This window comes from Thunnus albacares, chromosome 18 (genome assembly GCF_914725855.1).
Source record: "Thunnus albacares chromosome 18, fThuAlb1.1, whole genome shotgun sequence".
NCBI lineage: Eukaryota > Metazoa > Chordata > Actinopteri > Scombriformes > Scombridae > Thunnus > Thunnus albacares.
Window position 1 is genome coordinate 28,487,353 of NC_058123.1, and position 19,012 is coordinate 28,506,364.

At 40.3% G+C, this 19,012-nt stretch overlaps 2 protein-coding genes across 3 annotated transcripts in view; one reads left to right on the top strand and one right to left on the bottom strand.

The window, feature by feature from the left end:
• Positions 1-2,494, top strand: part of LOC122967955 (rapamycin-insensitive companion of mTOR-like) — a 46,408-nt gene extending 43,914 nt beyond the window's left edge. Inside the window, exon 39 of the mRNA XM_044332771.1 lies at positions 1,274-2,494. Within this exon, the coding sequence (XP_044188706.1) occupies positions 1,274-1,345 (72 nt within the window). The 3' untranslated portion in view covers positions 1,346-2,494. The remainder of the gene's footprint in view (positions 1-1,273) is intronic.
• Positions 2,495-10,051: 7,557 nt separating this feature from the next.
• Positions 10,052-19,012, bottom strand: part of LOC122968882 (carnitine O-acetyltransferase-like) — a 34,935-nt gene continuing 25,974 nt past the window's right edge. For both annotated transcript variants that reach the window (XM_044334396.1, XM_044334395.1), the window contains 5 exons: positions 16,616-16,738; positions 16,052-16,187; positions 14,444-14,506; positions 13,856-13,993; positions 10,052-10,683 (listed from right to left, as the gene is read on the bottom strand). In XM_044334396.1, the coding sequence (XP_044190331.1) occupies positions 10,474-10,683; positions 13,856-13,993; positions 14,444-14,506; positions 16,052-16,187; positions 16,616-16,738 (670 nt within the window). In that variant the 3' untranslated portion in view covers positions 10,052-10,473. The remainder of the gene's footprint in view (positions 10,684-13,855; positions 13,994-14,443; positions 14,507-16,051; positions 16,188-16,615; positions 16,739-19,012) is intronic.

Sequence of the window (19,012 nt, forward strand, 5' to 3'; positions counted from 1 at the left end):
TCCAGCCTGAGCTCTGTGACCAGAGCTCAGGCTGGAGAAGCAGAAGCCAGCTCTGAGAAGCAGGAGCCAGCTCAGCCCGCCTGAGCTCTGGTCACAGAGCTCAGGCGGGTAGCCAGAGCTCTGGTCACAGCACTTACAGTTGAAGTTGTCTTGGGGGAAATACCACTAGCTATGCTGCTCCTGCCCCTTCACTTGACAAGCAAGCAACCAGCGCTTGGTTTTCTTATTCTTCTATTTAGTTTAACAGCGGTTGGCATCCATAAATGTTGCATTTTGCATTGCATGGACTGGAAAGTCCATGATCTTCCCTGCATTTGTAGATTTTGAGTGACACATACAGTGCAGTGCAAAGGTCTCAACAGGAATTCATGCTGCATTTATTTGTGCATTGTGTTTTATGAGGCAGCAGTCATGCAATATTTTAGGGGTCAAGTACTCCCTGCATTTGTGGATTTTGTGTGAAACAGCATGGTACAACAGTCTTAAAAGATTCCACACAAATAGGTGGAGATTCACAAATATATTTCCATTTAAAAATGCTGTAGTTGATGTACAAATGATGATATATCAATGGTAAATTAGAGGCACAGACACATATTAACAGATACAAATCACTCTGCACTGTGTGTTGTGTTTTATGAGTTATGTAATTTGACATTTGTTTGTTAATAGTAATGAGACTGTTTTAAATCCCATAAAAAATTTCCTTTTGTTGTCATCATCCACTGATCTTAACACAAACAACCTCTGTACATTTTCATGCAATCAATTTAGGCTTTTAGTTTAGTGTTTAGAAAACAAAAACTCAACAATTTTTAAAAATGCAGAGAAAATAAATGACACTAAGAAACACACAAAATGAACAGAAGTGTTCACCACCCACTGAATAATAATGATATAAAAACAAAAGACATTCATATATATAAAAAGGAAATGTGATAAATAAATAGAAAATTTATTCTAAAAAATATGAGGTTTCAAAGAGAGCTAATGATCTATGATGTATATCACCATTAATATATAAAATTTTTTTTAAATTTCTACTTAATTACTTATTTCTACTTAATAGTAAGTGGGTAAGATGTGAATAAAGCTAAAAGTTTCTCGATAGCTGACACATTCCAGCAGCTTGTGGTACAAACTTGAAGACATGATTCATGTAATTAAACAGTTAAGTCACTGTGGCTTTTACTGGTACTGAAGCACAGTACACTACTGTAAATAAACACACGACATTCTGCATGCTGATCGACTGTCTCTGTCTATTTCTCAGATGTATGAAGAGGCAGAGAGCATCCTGTCCATGTCTCCACAGAGGGCCTCAGCTCCACCCTCTCACCTCTGACGGCTGAAGCCTGACTCACCCTCAACTCAATCCTGTTTGTGAATTCTAATCCAGCACTGACCTCTCCCCCTCACTCACTGCAATCCCAACATCCCCTGCAGCTGCTGTCTGCTCACCACACATGAGAGAGAGGGGGAGCAACAACTTTCAGAAATATTTTCTTAGTACATCCATCTGATCACTTCTGTTGATGCCAGCTGAAGTTGTTTTTTCCCCTCACCTTTTGTTTCTGGTACCCTGTGATTGTGTGAGTGTCTGGATCTCACCATTGTTATGACAAAAAGATGAAAAAAGTGTTCCCAAAGTGAAACTTTTAACACAACACTAAAGCTGATGTGCCAATACAGTACCTGTGCTTTTGATATACAGTAACAACAAACTTTTCCTCATTGTGACGACTCTTGTTGTAGATGTTGATTTGTCTGATGTTTGCACATGAGCAGAGGTTGTAAAAACAGATGGAGTGAAGTCAGACAATCTTCGGTCACCGATGCAGTTTGGTGATTACTTACAAAGAAATGCACCTTCCCCTTCTTTCATTGTGTTCTAGTAATTTTAGCAATCTTAAGCACTTACATTAATGGAACATACATGGTGATTTATTTCATCAGTTAAAAACACTTGATTAATCTAACTACTGTATTCAATTCAGTTTTGTTTTGTTTTTGCCTGATAAGTATTTGAGTGAACATTCAAACGTTTATGAACATGAACATAATTATGTAGTGAATTTTTTTTTGGACATCAGGTACGTCTATGTATTAATATAGCCTAAAGTTACTTGCATTTCTTGACTTTCTAGTAATTTGTTGTTACCACCAGTTATGTGGTTATTTTTGGTTTTTGGGTTTGAGATTTGCACAAAGAAGTCCATCATATCAAAGTGGAAATGGCATTCGGGACAAATATGTGAAGACAGAAGTATATGAAAAACAGAAAAGAAAAAAATTGTGGCCATAACTATTGTTTAATATCAACAAGGATTGTGCCATATTAAGGTATTAGTCTGGGGTTTCGGACACTGTTTGGCTTTTTTGCCACTGTAGCAATATAACTACTTTTAGAAATTAAATCTTTGCACCCTTTAAAAATTGGGGCACCACTTTCATTAGAAGGAAAATAAATAAACCAAATTAAACAGTCTCATAACCAGAAGTTGTCATTCTTTTTGATACAGGGACCTCTGTCATCTGCTTTAAGGAACACATACAGACAACTCAATGATAAATGAGTGCATTTATTTATAGCTAAATGTCTATCAATAATTGAATAAATCAGTCATTAATAAGGAGTATATAATTGAAGAAAAGGATATAACATGAATAAAAAAAAAGAAATCTTTTAATTGGTAAGATATAGTGGTATAACGGAATGTAGTTGATCCGTGATCCGTACGGATCACCCCCCATGGTTCATCACACGTGAACTGCGGATTAACTGCAAAATTTAATGTCTAAGTGGAGACCAAGTAAACAAACTGCTGTAGCCACAAGTCATGGACAGGCAGCGTATCAGCAACAGGGATTTTGAAGAGCTACCACTAAACCAACATCTAACGCCTGGGACACACTGGATGTGTGAGCGGCGCGTGTGCATCGCGGAACCTCTTGCTTTTCATTTCGGCGCCCATGTTAACCATGGATGTATAAAAAGAATTGGAAACAGGAAGAGCGCCAGGCTTTGAAGCAAATTTGACATAGTGGCCAAACCGTGTAATTACAACGTCACGTGATGCACACTGGCCCAAAAAGACTTTTTCCCATAGACTTACATTGTGAAAGAGAAGTCTGTAAATCAGCTGATAAATTTTTCTGAGCATCACACCCCCCGCGAAAGTCTCACTATCAGAATTAAATCCGTTCGGTCCAATCACATTTCAAAAGCCTAGAAGAGCCGCATGATTGAATTGTTTTATCATTTCAAGTTAGCCAGAGGGCTAAACTGGAAGTAGCTGACTTGGCCAGCGAAAGTCACTAGTGTGCAAGCTCTATCGGCCGCACAATGTGGAAGATCAGGGTACTTTCATACTGGGAAGTCGATTTTGGCTGGATTTGGCTTCATGCGCCACTGAGCAACTTTCATAGGAACGAACGGGGCCCCGCCTCCGACGCTGTATCCAGTTCTCTTTATACTTTCATGATGTTAACAGGTTAGAGCAGCCACACTGCCTCATGTGCCTCACGTGAGACGGCTGCTGCGTCACATCATCTAGAGATTCGAGGTCTCACCTATTTTCTCCGCGTGATGCGCGAAGACACGCATCCAGTGTGTCCCAGGCATAACGGGTCCGAAGTTACATCTGCAGTTATGTTTACATGCTGTTTAATGTGCTGCAGCTGACTAATGCCTGGGACACACTGGATGCGTGAACCTCAAGCAGTATGTGTGCGTCGCTGAACTGCTGCGTCTCATATGCTTGCAGCGTCCACGTAGGAAGCGTGTCTGCTACGGCGCTTCTGCCACTGCCAGCCCTATCTTTCTATCGTGTTCCCTGCCTATTTTTGCTGATAACTGTGTGCGTTATGCAGAGAAAATAGGCAAGACCTCGAATCTCTAGATGATGCAACACAGCAGCCGGGGTGTGTGACTGCTCTAACCTGTTAACATGGGTGCCGAAATGAATTGCAAGAGGTTCCACGGTGCGCACATGCTGCATCCAGTGTGTCCTAGGCGTAACTAGTGGTGCAATTTTCCCCAGTGAATGTTTGTTTGGTGGCTCGTTCAACAAGCTAAGCTGCAGGATAAGACGTGTGCTCATGTTTGTAAGTTATCATCAAGTTATGATGATGTGGACACAGGCTGTTGTTTCATTCACTACCATGTATAAAAGAGGAAAGTATCATGCCTCATATTGCAATTTAATTTAACAATTGAGTATTGAATGTTTTTATTTATTTTAAGATTTGATTTAAACATTGGATATCTTGAATGTTGTTTTCATTTAAGACCATGGGCAAAAGTTCTTGGCTTTAAGTGTTTTATAGAATAAATGGAAAGCAAAGTTATTTGTTTCCCCCCCTTTTTTTGCTGATCTGAAAAATGATCTGATCCGTGACTCAAAATCGTGGTACGATCCTAACAGTTTTGTGATCCATTACACCCCTAGTAAGATAACCTGATCACTTAGTTGGCAAGAGCAAACTGAAGTATGTGATTAAGGGTTATACAAAGAACAGCAGGATGCTAGGGTAAATAATCAAATGCTCAAAGGGAATTAGTTCTATTCGACATTAACTCATATCGTAGACAGATGTGGAGTTCACCTACTTGTTGGAGCGTTGTGCAGAGATGAGCACGTTTCAGCTGATTCAGAAATTGTTGTGCAGTGCTGAGTCCACTTACATGGCCTACTACAGAGGTGCAAGCCTGTTTACCTGCAGAGCCTCCCAGCAGATGCAGCAGTCTTACTTCAGGGTCAATGGAGCAGAAGTCCAAGATCGATGCGCCACCGGTGTGGTTCTCCCGAGGCAGTCAGATGTACGCCCTTGATTCCTTGTGATTTGTGGTGGAATGTTGAATACATTTCTTCTGCTACACTAACTTTACTGAGCTATATTTCTTATAGAATAGTCTTGAGAGCAGTTCTGTTGGCCGGCCTTAAAAAATACTATAAAAACTTGAGAGTTACTGCGGTCCAAAAATATGAAAAGCTTAAGCAAAATAACCGGTATGCTCAACTCACAGTGTAATGGGTGCTGACCCAAAAATCACAAAAATAACATGAAGTCATCAGCACTCACAAATAAGTGTATATCACTTTATAACTTTGCAAAATGCTTTGTCTGACTAACAATACAAGTTAGCTTGCTGTGTAACTTATTAAAATAATGTCAATAAAACTAAAAACTGTGAACACTATCACATCAAATATCACATCAAGCCTTTCTTGCAGCCACAACTTAAGAGTTCAGGATGGACTGGCTGTCCTGTGGAAGAGTTGACCACACTGGTCTCCAATCACTTGGGTCCGCCCAACCGCAGTCTGTTGGAGATGGCATATTTGGTGCCACCTCAAGGGCTTGTCCCCAACAGTATCCTCCATTGGTACCCAGCTCTTCCTAGGTGCTGCACCAGTGCATCCTTATTGGGGGGAATTTGCTCCATTCTTTTTCCTTTTTTGGTGAACAACTCAAGACGAGCTTGATCAATGTTGAGCTGGCTGCTGGTGTGATCATAGAGGAGAATTGTGAAGCGCTCTATAATGGAAATGACTTATTCTGGAATGCTTTGGAACCTTTGACAAAGTCATGAAGGCCTCTGTTGCCATGTCATTGGCATTCCAGGTATCCCATGCTGTCTTCTTGCCCTTGGTTGCAAATGCAGATACTGTGTCACAGCCAGTGAAGGCATGGAACACAGGAAGGGCCTTGGATTTGTTAGGACCCAAAGACTTGGCAATCTCATGGGCAGGTATGTATCAGAAGTTCTTGCCAGTCCCAAATGCCACCCACAGCTCCTCAATGTCCAACTCTGACACATGCGCGATGGCTAGTACCACAACATCTGTGTCCACAGTCCACAGAGTGATCTTTTTAAAACCTTCTCTTGCAGCATCTGCTGCATGGAGTAGCATCCTTGTGTCTGCCTCTTCATGTGTGCAGGGGACAATCTTATCTGTTTCTTGTGGGTGAGATGACAGAACATTGGGTCCACAAGTTGAAACAACTTGTTTGGCAGTCAACATTTCCACAAGGTTCCTGGCCAGAAAGTGAAAGAGCTCTGTTGTGTTATCATCCACTCTCAGGAAGCCTGTCCAGTTGGTCGGTATCTTGTTCTTTCCATCCACTCTTGTTCTTGTCCCCATTTCCTGCTTCTGTCTTGTCTGGGATTTTAAGCTGTTAATTTCATAACAGTCCCATACAACATCCACTCTGCTGGCTCTTTCAAGTTTCTCTTTGATATAAGGTATGAAGATCTTACTGGAAAAGTCATTGAAAGTTTTAGTTATACTTGGTTTCAGGATATTTATGACTGCTGACCTATCAAGTATTTGAACCTCACTGTCTGGGGCACTGTTTTGTGAGGCAGTTTGGGGGGAGGGGGGGCCTGATTTTTGTGTTTGAAGAACTTTTCCAGGTTCCTATCACGGGTCTGACAGGCAATGTAGAGTCTGGAAAACAGTGCACAGTCATTTTTCAGTGATTTTTCTGTGAGTTTTGTCTTAGACTGTCCTCTTATTGGAGCTGTTTTAAAAAGAGGAAGCTTGTTCCCCTTTAAAGGGGCAATGATGGATTTTGTGCCCTGCATCCTCTCTTCAACAAAGAGTTTGTACTGCTCTTGGCCCAACCTCTCTGCAACCCGAACAGCATCCACAACAGCTTGATCTGCTAATTCTCTTGAGTCCAGCTTCAGAAGGTTGTTGCTGTCTTCTGTGAAGGGGTTTCCCTCAATCACGTCAACTAATTCATTCACATGTCTTTTGAATTTCAGCTGGACACTTTTGGCCTGTTCATGTTGTCTGTTTTCAGAGACACCCTTACTGCTGAACTCCATGGCATTCTTAAACTCATCAATCACACGAGACACTTCTGGTCCAGCAACAGTCCAGTGACAGAGGGAATCCTGGTTTTGCATCAGACCAACTGCTCCTCCATCTCCCTTCACTGTAGCATTGTTTTGCTCATGTGCTTGATTTATAGCCATTGCTGAAAACACTTTTTGACTCTTTGTGACTGTGAATTTCCCTGCAAGAAATTCCTTTGCCAGAGCTGGATTGGTTTTGGAGAGACCTGCCATGCCTTTAACATGAACAGGAAACCAGCGTGCATAATTTGTGTGGTCAAGGCTAAAGCAACATGGGACAAGCCTTGTCATGCTATCCACATAGAGACTGAAGTCAGCCTCACACAGGGATCTTACAAATGACAAGACAAGGAGCTCCATCTGCAGGGCAGTGTGCCAAAACAGAAACTGAGGACTTTCTTGCTGTCTCATGGTACACCAGTTGTCAATGGTGACAAGCGGATCAGCAGGCAGTCTTGATTCAGTGTACTGATGATAGGCTTTTGTCATCAGGATGTGGAGACTACTGGCAGTTACTTGATGTGCACACCTTGTCCGTGTGACATGGGCCACTTTCAGGAAGGAAGGTCGACACACCTTGTCGACACCTTGTAGGACTCAGTGTTCATGTCTTGGCATGAACACTGAGTCCTACATACACTGGTAATGGTTGTGCTTTGGGTTCTTGTGTCCATCACGCCTCTGAATGCAACTATTAAACTGAACAAGCTGAGCTATGCTGAGCACAGCTTGAGGCACACCCTCAGATTGAGATTTGATGTCAGGGCCATCAAGAACCATGCCAACTAGAGATGGCAGTGATGTGGGTAGAGATGTCTTTTGACAGTCTTGCTCAAATGAACCAGTGAACTTTGCCCTCATCTGATGCATATCCCAACGTACAATCTTGGTAGCTTTGGATAGAATGACAGCCTCATCATCAAGATTATTCTGAAAGGATGATCTGAGAGCAACATCGATGTCCTCCTTAAATGCGAGTAATACAGCTTTTCCATCTTTTTGCTCAGTCATGTCAGGAAACTCTCTCAGTATTCTATTTTTCAAATGTGTGGAGTTAACCCGACATGTTCCAGCCCCAGTTGATCTAGGCGAGAGGAGTACATTTTCTCTCAACTCAGCAAGCCTAAAGACAGATGGCATTTCTTCATCTACATGGACATCCTTAATATAGCAAACCAGCTCAGCAAAGGCTATGCTTTGACATACCATGTCATTGGTATCATGACTCTCTTTTTTGTGCAGTTTGGTAGCTTTGTTATAGTATCTTGCTAAGCAACGTGCATAGTATTTTGCCCCTATTGCAACCATATTGCCTGCACACATTTTTGCTAGTAGTCGCTCATCTTGCAAGTTTACAGCACATTTTCTGACATGACCATCAATTTGAAAGGTACATGCTTCATGAAGTGGCTCAGCAGATGTCAAATCTTCAAACAAAAGCACATATTCTCTTCTTTTTCATGTTGATCACTTGACCAAGTGTACTTCTTCATGACGGTGGGTTCATCTTGAGGTGCTGATCTCTTCTCAGCTTTCTTCTCTGCTCTCTTCAGCTTGGTGGTGTTGAATTTCAGACAGCAGGATGTATGCCACTTTGCTTGATGCAACTGAAGAGTGGTTGCCATACCAGGTCCTTCATCCAGCCTCTCTATATCAATCAATCAATCAATCAATCAATCAATCAATCAATTTTTATTTATCAAGCGCCATATCACAACAAAAGTCATCTCAAGGCACTTTTCACATAGAGCAGGTCAAGACCATACTCTTTAATTTACAGAGACCCAACAATTCCCCCATGAGCAAGCACTTGGCGACAGCAATAAGGAAAAACTCCCCTTTAACGGGTAGAAACCTCAAGCAGAACCCGGCTCTTGGTGGGCGGCCATCTGCTTTGACTAGTTGGGTTGAGAGAGAGAAAGGGATATCTAAATGAATTGGCAATTGCTTCAGTACAAAGGTTGATACAATCTAAGTCCCATATCTCTTTAGTAGATAGTCATACAACTATGAAAGTTATACCATTCTTCTTGTATTTCCATGACAAATAACATGATATGAGTTGCATAATGATTAGACATAATCATATGAGTTGCATAATGATTAGACATTTAATTTACATGAAGTTCAGGTTTGCCACACCTTTGCAAGGAGGGTTAACAAAGTTCTTAGGAATGTGGGTTAGTTTATGGCTTTGGTGATAAGAGTCTGTGTTCCATCCAGGTGGGAGTTGTTTTCTCAGGTCCAGGCGGCCTTAGGGTCAGTTTAGGCTTTTAGTTCAGGCCATAATTCAAATTGTTGGTCAGAAATGGTTTCTTAGGAGGTCTTTCTGAGTCTGCATTTTTGGTCCAACAGAGGATACATTCCATTTGTGTATCAAGCATGCAAGTAATTTACAGAAAACACATATAAACATAGCACAAAAGTAAGGAAATTTGTGTTTGGTAGAATATTTCTTTGATGTAGCAATATTTCTTGGGAATAAATCTTATACCGTTGGAAAGCCTGTTTATTTCCCTTTTAAATGGTACCACATTTGTAAGGAACATGTATTTGTGGTATGAGCAGCAGAGCTGAGTATGTGGGTTGCGCCCATGAAAAATATGCCAAATCCTCTCTAATTACAGTTTCAAAAGGCTGTACAAGAAAAACACCAGAAATTCTAGGTAAATTTTGGGGTAATTTCAAAGAAATTTCAAAGAAGTTACTTACTAATTACCACCTACTTACCATGAAATTTGCGGACCTGTAAAATGAAGTGTTACCCAACTGAGCAATATCCTCAGCGTCAAGCTTGTCCACACCCTCTGCATAATCTTCCAGAGCCCCAGCTAGATGCTCCTGTCCATGGCTCCCACTTCCACCTGACCATATGCTGGTAGAAGCACCCACAGGGATAAATTCCTCATCAGATCCCAAACGCTCATACCCCATTTACACCTGGTAATAAAATGTGCTCTGTATTTCTGTGGGGTGTAAGTGAGTAGTAGGAGAAGAAGAAGAGGAAAAAGAAGAGGAAGAAGAAGACGAAGAAGAGAGGGAGAGAGAGAGCATGTATATGTGTGTTATGTATATGTTCACAAAGCTAAAAATGTATGGTTTGTCCTGAGGGTGTTGCTAGAGGAAAAGCCATGGTGTATTAAAATCAAGACTTCAAGATACTGGATGCATGGATGTGCTCAGTAGATTTAATGGCTGTTTATTGGATAATCAGTTTCTTGTGTGTACAGTGGACATCTTTGCCTGATGAAATTCAGAATACAGTGTTGTAAACATCATGTAGAGTTTGCTCTATACAGTGGTTGAAAAGCAGCAAGTTGTATAGGCAGGAAGTATCAGTTTATATGAACCACCAAGTTATTACAGAAAAGTCTTAGCTGTATATGATTTGGAGGTATAGGCTATATATCATGTGGCTATTGAACAATTCCCATACCTGCCTAAACTCATACTGTGAGATTTTGTCACTGAGACTTTCCCTGTTGTATCTATTTCATCTTGGATCAGGTTAGTTAAAACAATATTTTGACTTTTTAGAAAATACACTTGTTCACTTGTTTTCCCAGAATACTGAACTATTTCTTGAGTCTTGTATAGCTTCACAGTTAGACTCTTGGAGTTTGTTCCAGCAGTGTCCTCATGTCCAACAGAGCATCTTCTAATGCTTGGATCAGATGTGCAGCATTAGTTTCTTTGCAGGATTTGATAGCTGTCGCCACAAAGTTGATGCGATCATTCATAAAAGTGTAGGACAAATCATATCCATTGGGTTTGTCAACGCAAGTTACTGGGAGACAGCCATTCCTGGATGGTACCTTGTGAACAGGGACAGAAGTGGAAATGCAGAGGTTAGTTATTGTTGTAGTGCTGAAACTTCTGATATATGTTATAACATGAGTTATAACATATAGAAGTTGGTTTATTGTTGTAATGAGAAAAAGATGTGACAACGCCTGGAGACACTGTCGCCTAAATCTGCCTAATCACATGATTGATCTAGACCAGAGGTTTTCAAACTGTGAGGAGAGCGTTGAAGGGGAGGCATGGAGGGAGAGACGTGAGGCATTCCTATACGTCTACATGGTTGACAATATAGTGGCAGTAGAGTTTGCTTGGGACCCCAAAATCGCAAAATCCGATTGATTAATGAGTGTTTTCTTTAACAATTTACTTTAAAGATTAGAGATGCTGTTTCAGTAGGCACTAATTGTAAACGTTTCCAGTGTGAACTGTGCCTTTGCTTATGTAGCCTACTATGTCTGCTGTATGCTGTGGTCCCGTTTCTGCTCCTGATAACCCATGTGGTCTGGAAAGATTTCTCCAGCAATAATTGTTATTAGTGTCTGTATATTTCTGAGTATTCCCTGTTGTTATTTTGCTTAGTTGTGAGTCAGTAATTCATACCTGATGAAAAATGCAGAGAGCTGAGCAGCCTCTCTGCTCTGTTCACATTTAGAGAATGTTATTATTTTCCTTATTAATGATGTATTATTTCACCACCTGTGAGCCATCCGCTATTAATCAGAATGTCATTTTTTTATGATCCTACCCGTCCAATCTGATAAGTGTTTAAGGCTTAGAGTATAACAAAAAAGACCACAATAATATATTGAAATGGTCTCAATGTATGCTTTAGCTAATATACACACAGCCAGGATACCTCTGTGTTTTGTTTAACAAGCGCAACATATTTGTGAGGTCCTGCTAGCAAGCCATTTGTGACTGAAGGGACAGATTGACTGGTGGTGGTACCACGGGAACATTTCAGGTCTTGCACTGAGTAGCCAGTCAGTGATAATAACTATAGTAACAGCATGAGAAGGCATGCTCTGTTGTAGTCAGCACCCTGTTCAGTTCATTATTTACTAAGTGATACTTTAAAACAAATAAATAAAAATCATATATAAAATCTCTTTTGTCCCAGAGGCGTCCCGAGTAAGGATGTGCAGAGGGCCCAGTATTTGTATTTGTATCTGTATTTGTTGAGGCAGCAAAATTATTTGTATTTGTATTCGAATAAAAGTGGAAAGAGGCTTAAAAATCCTGCTTTTGTTTTCATTAAACTTTTAATTTTAGAAAATTAAAGGGTTACAATAAGTGCTCATGAAGCTTGTTCATGTGTCAGCAGCTCAGCTTTATCTTTGGGGAACACTCCCAACTCTGGGAGTGATGTCCAAATTAGGAATTATGTGTCATGTTGCAGGTGGATGTGACTCCCCTCGTTAATACCTGCTGTAGATGTAACAGCGAAGGAGAGAGACTGAGATAGAGATGTAACCGACCTGCATGTTGGTAGTTGACATGGTTTATTTTTCTTCCCAAAAACACATAATTTTTAAAATATTTGTATGAAACAAATATTTGTAAAAAAAAACCCACTATTGGTGCTTTGCCGAATAATGTATTTATATTTGGGCACATCCCTAGTCCCGGGGATGATCTCTGTTTGTCCTGAACACATTTTCTACCGTTCCCGGGACGTTGGGATGCCGTTAGTCTTGAGTCCTCAGGCAGATATAGCTGAATATGAACATGGCTGCTGGGACAGTGGAAGGGTGCAAACAGTTACAACCCTCTTAACATAGGCCTAATTGTGTTTTCCCCATAGAGTAACTTACAGACTACACAGTGAATGAATAACTCCAAGAGCGTTTCTAAATAGTTTGATGCAATTATCCCGCGTGTAGCACTACAGAATCACAATCATTTATGATTAGAACATCTGTTAGTCAATCACATTTCTATAAAACCAAAAATATTTCTGTAAAACCTATGCAAGAAAAACCCTGCCTCTGTGAGCTGGATATTCAGCCCCTCCCATGACCCTTCACAGAAAGCAGGTATAGATACAACATGAACGAATGATACTTAAGTCTCATCCCATGCATGAAATAAAACCTAAATCAAGCCATATACATTAAACCAGCCATTATCACATTTTCTAGCCAATGGAGGCTCTGTGTCTTGTGTCTTTTTTCTTGTTTTAACAACATATGGCAGATTCTTGTTATCACAACAGTAGCTTAACATGTCATAATGAGATATACTGATTTGTGAAATAATGAGAAGTTCTGTGAAATAAGATAATGTGATATGCTGCTATAACAAGAAAAGTTTCTGGTAAAACCTGAATAATTTGCAGTAACACATCTAGTAATAATGAAAAAATATACGAGAATAACATGAAACAATTTTGTTATAATGTGAAAAGGACCTTCATTAAATGAGGAAAGTTCCTTGTAATGCAATAAAACTGTCATTGTGGTGGCAGCAATATGCTGACATACTCCTGTGATTTTCTCAGCAACATGTAAAACTAGGAAAGGCAACATTTTCCAGATAAAAATGTATTTTTGATGACTGCTGAAAATCTGCATCTGAAAGTGTTTGAAGATTCAGAAGTAATTCAAGCAATGAAAGAGGTAAAGTTGTCAAAGTGTAAGTGATAATTTAAGTAGGAACAGTAAGAACTTAATGTCAGCTCACAAGTATAAACCGAAAGGTTTCAGTTGAAACAGCTTAACTACAGTTGTCACTAGTCATTTCACACAGCCCTCTTGCTGACATAGGTGTTTGTTTTCTGTTCTAAATTATTGTGGCTGTATTTTACACTACTGAAGCTTCAGCACCTAGCGGTTTACCAAAAGGGTTTTATTGTAGCTGGCTACACCACCAGGTTCCACTCATCAAATTTGTAATTGAATGCTATAGGAAAAGTGGAAAAGATGTAAGTGTTCACCATCCTCCAATGTTAGAGTCTGACCTGAAACTCATTAGATATTCAGAATAACAGAAATATGAGGATATAAGTATGCATCACTGAAGGAGAGCACACTAATATAGAATAGGAGAATATAAATGTGCATCCCTATAGAAGAGCACACTAATTAACCATTTTTTGCAGAGTATAAGTAATGTGTTTACTATCTTTAGTTGCAATATAGTGGTATTTTTATTCTATAACACAGTTTAAACCCTTGCCCTTACCTGACTTGTAGAGAGGTCGTAGTCAAAGGCTTTAGTGTAGGAGATGTCTGTGAAGAAATCAGGCATGGGGATTTTTTCCTCAATAGCCTGAGTTTTAAGACCCTCAAGATGTTCATCTATGCCCTGTCCAATCACTGCCTGTAAAAATGGAGACAATTCAATTTGTTTGTTCTTTCTAGTGGATCATTACATGTAGTAATTATGTTATCCTGTGGAGTTCTCGTGTAAACAAAAATTTCAGTTTACATTCAGTGTTATTCAAAGAAGTGCATTGTGTATCCTTGAATACACTGCTCTGTAATCCCACTAAACGTGAAAACCCCCACAAAGTATTTTCAGTTTTTTGCTAATCCTTAACTGGATATGATAATGATATTTAAGTAAATGTCTTGTACAAATAGCAAAAATAAGCTCCATAGGAGGAAACTGATCAGAAACTAGTCATAAATGTAAGGTAGGATAGTATAAAGGGACAACTGTTCATAATATGCTCTAACAACAGTTGTTGCTTAAAGGCATCTTTACACTGATAATAAACTTTACCTCCACTGAACTTAAGTATTGAGTAGTGCTGTAAATGATACTCACCATGTAGGATAATGATGTGTGTACTTTTACAGCTTTCTCCAATAAATCCACCTTCTCTGTGTTCTGTGAAAAACAGGAACAACTCATCACTTGTAGCAGGTTAGTGTTTATTAGTGTTAATGTTATGCAGCACAATACTATTAAAGCACCAAAGGCAGTTAAATTAAATAATTGTCAGCATCAGCTCTGAGTAAAAGATTGTTCTTACAATAATAAGGGTGGTTTCAGTGATGTGAAGGGGGTGGAAACCTGATTGAAATGTCTTATTCATAAAAGAGATCAACTTTGAGCGAATCACATTCTTAAAAACCTTCGATAGAGATGGTAATTAGGAGATGGGTGTTTTGGCTTCAGAAGGTCAAGTTTAGATTTATTAAGAAATAGGTCCACTAATGCAACTTTAAAGCAAGAAGAAAAGTGCCTGTGGAAAGAGAAGTATTTATAATAAAACATGTACAAAAAAATATGTACGACCAACAGTATCAAAAACCCTCAGAAATCTTAAAGGCATAATATCTGATGGACTTGATTTGACTTGAGGGAAGTATGAACCACTGCCTTCAACTGGACATATGGGTTTCTTCTTCATATGCAAAAGCGTAAAGTTTGATAATGTTGTCAAGTTAAAGCAAATTTTCACAACAGTATATACTGCTGGATAAATTTTTAAATCTATAGCAGTTTTTCATAATTTCAATCACTCAGTTACTTTATTTGTCCCCACGGGGCAACTGCTTGAGCAGCAGCAGAGAGATAAAAACACAAAGCATGTGAACATATAAATTAATTCCAGGCTACACCACTTTTAATATGTAGTTCTACCTGTTTCCTGTGGCAACATGCCCACAACAACTCAGCCAGTGGTATTGATTTGCTGTAGTGTTTTTGTTGTTGTGCCCCACAGAACATGGAGACAGAATGTACTCAAGATAAAAGTTACCAGGATACAGGGCCCTATTTTAACGATCCAAAGTGCACGGTCTGAGGTGCATGGCACAAGTGCATTTAGGGTGTGTCCAAATCCACCTTTGCTATTTTAACGGTGGAAAAAATGGTCGGAGCACCAGGCGCATGGTTCATAGGGGTTGTCCATAGTCTCTTAATTAATCATGGGTGTGTTTTCGGCGTAACATGCAATAAACCAATCTATCTACTATCTTGATAATGCACCCTTAAAATAAGTGAAACACTGTGCTACTGACTTCAGACCAGGTTTTTGTTGGTCAATAGTGCAATCGCTCTCTACTGCGTCAAGATAGCAATGCGCCATCAATGCACCTGACCACACCTCATTTTAAGACCAACACGCCCATGGGTGCTCAGATGGGTGCAAGTGCATTTGCTATTTAAAAAATGGTGGTGCTGGATGAGAAAATGACAACTGCGTTGGTCTTAAACTAACAAAGACACTTACGTCGTCCTTGGCACCACTTTGCACCGGGCGTAAAATAGGTTCGATGTATGTTCACTTTAATTGCAATGTGCAGGGACAGACTGTGCAGGCTTCTCAGAACTGAGGTAGGTATTGTATACAGTATAGAACGTAATGTGCTGGTGGGACTAGTAAAACCCACGAGAACATTATATAGGAGTTTGCTTTAGAATTACCTGTTTTCTGGGGTCATCAAAGGCCTTGACAAAGGCAGCTGAGGCACTTGAGGTTGCACGGATTCCCTCTGTCCTGCCCATTCTGAACATACGCAGGGAGGCAGCTTCAAACACTGATGAGCACCGCTGATACATCCTGCCAAAAGAAATCAGAGAAATCTTTTTAAACTGTGTTCCAACAACAAACTTGTTAACCATTCAAACACACACTGTAGCTCCTCAAACACAATGAGTACAGTTTGATATTGCTGAGAAGATTTGTTTATCCATTACTCCACTTTGTGGCTAATAAGAAAATGTATCGCATGTGACCACAGTATTGTGTTTCTATATTATTAATGCCCTGATTTTGTTAAATACAACCTGAAAACTTTTGAAAACTGGGTGAATCCATTTCTTCTCAGATAATGGATGCAAGAATCTCTGTTGCAGCCTAACTGTGTGATCAAGGTTTTTATACATGAAACCTTCACAGCTCTCTAACTACCCTTGGTTTAGAATGTAAAGAGCAAAACGTGTGCATACAAAAACAGTCCATCTCCACATGACTTTTCAGTGTCTCACCTGTAGTAGGCCAGCTGTATTGCCATCTGTATGAAAGCATCAGGGCTCATCTTGAGGGCCTTTATGACATTTTTTCCAAAGTAGTGAAATACCTTAATTCTCAGATCCAGGTCTTGGGCCAGTCTGTAGTGGTAGAGATGAGAGAAATCTCTAGACAGTGAGTCTGACAGATATTTGCAGTGTTTCAGCATATATCTATGCCTAATGACAAGTATAAATGTATTACATGTACAATATAAATCAGTCCTAGGTTGACAGGCTACATTTACTGCCATACTGACAAAGTGACAACTTACTGCTAACCTTTTCCACCACTCTGCTCACATTCACGTCACTTTTATGCTGCTCGCTCTCTGCACTTGATCAACTACACATGCTCATTTACACACTCACTACACATACACACACACATGAAGCACTGCCCTATTCCTTAACAGAGCTATGCTACTCTTGTACCTTTAACATAGATGTCCTTTGAAGAATGAAGAGAGGGAGGATTCAACTCAAAACAATTCCACAATAACGTAGGTTGTTATTGTGTTCACACAGTGTGTGAGTGAAAATCATTGGTAGCTCACTGATGTTAATGATTGTGTGAAATTTTGGCAGTGGCGGTGTGCCGCTGCCGAATGAATATAAAGGAAAAACTATACATTTTTGATACATAGATTCTGACAAATGTAATGCCATTACACATTTTCTGCATCTCTCTCTCTCTCTCTCTTTGCTCCTCCTTTCTTAGGACAGGAAGCTTCTCTACACACACACACCACCCCACATGGAGCAGCAGCCCCACTTCCCATCACTCACACTGTTGTTTTTTTTTCAGAATGTTAGCTTGCCTAAGATTACAGAGCCAGCAGCAGAGCGTTCACTACTAATGTTTGTAGATATGGACAACAGCAGGAGTGCTGTGTGGAGACACTTTCGCTTTGAGGTGAATGACCATGGCAGAACTAATGTAACATGCTGTAATAATGGTAGCAGGTTTGTTGTGAATTATACAGGTTCAGAACAGCCATTATTTAAATACACAGAACGGTTAAGTAAAATCAGTACATTGTGAGTCTGAATTTGCATCGGTTTAAAGCTTAACCTAAAATCTATACCTGAAGAAACTAGAAATATCGTCTTGTGGTTGTATGCCTCTGCTAACCAGTCAAATTTGAGTTTACATCTATGTCTGTCCAGACTTATATAATATTTGTAGTGAAGACTTTGAAGGAATTTAATAAAAATCATCACAGTTTCAGAGTAACCCAACCACTGGGGATACACAAGCCAGTGTATTCTTAGTGCCAGTCCCAAGCCCGACTAAATGGGCAGGGTTGTGTCAGGAAGGGCATCCAGTGTAAACCTATGCCAAATCAAATATGCGGATCATACATCAGATTTCCATACCGGATTGGTTGAGGCCTTGTTTACCAATGGCTGCCAGTATTACTGTTGACCAATAGGGTGCCAGTGGAAACTATGCTAATGTTGAAATTGAAGGTGAGGTGATGAATGCTGTCAGTGCATATGCCCCAGAAAATGGGTGTGAGATGGAAGAGAAAGAAGAATTCTGGAGTGAGTTAGGATGAAGTGGTGGAGAGTGTACCCAAGGGGGTGAGAGTGGTGATTGGAGCGGACTTCAATGGGCATGTTGGTGAAGGGAACAGAGGCAATGAGGAGGTGAGGGGCAGGTATGGTGTCAAGGAGAGGAATGTGGAAGGACAGATGATGGTGGATTTTGCAAAAAGGATGGAAATGGCTATGGAAAATATATATAAATATGTAAATTATTTTAAGAAGAGGGAGGAGCACTGGGTGACATATAAGAGTAGAGGAAGGTGCACACAGGTGCATTATGTCTTATGCAGGAGGTGCAATCTGAAAGAGATTGGAGACTGCAAGGTGGTGGCAGGGGAGAACATAGCTAGGCAGCATCAGATGGTGTTCTGTAGGATGACTTTGGAGACCAAGAAGAGGAAGAGAATGGAGGCAGAGCCAAGGATCAAATGGTAGAAGTTGAAGAAGGAAGTGTGTGGAGTTCAGGGAGGAGTTAAGACAGGCGCTGGGTGGTAGTGAAGAGTTGCCAGATGGCTGGATAACTACTGCAGAGGTAGTGAGGGAGACAGCTAGGAAGGTGCCTGATGTGTCATCTGGACAAAGGAAGGAAGACAAGGAGACTTGGTGGTGGAATGAGGAAGTACAGGAAAGTATACGGAGGAAGATGTTGGCGAAGAGGAAGTGGGATAGCCTGAGAGATGAAGAAAGTAGACAGGAGTACAAGTAGATATGGCATAAGACGAAGAAAGAGGTGGCGAAGGCTAAGGAAAAGGTGTATGGCGAGTTGTATATGAAGTTGGGCACTAAGGAAGGAGAAAAGGACTTGTACTGATTGCCTAGACAGAG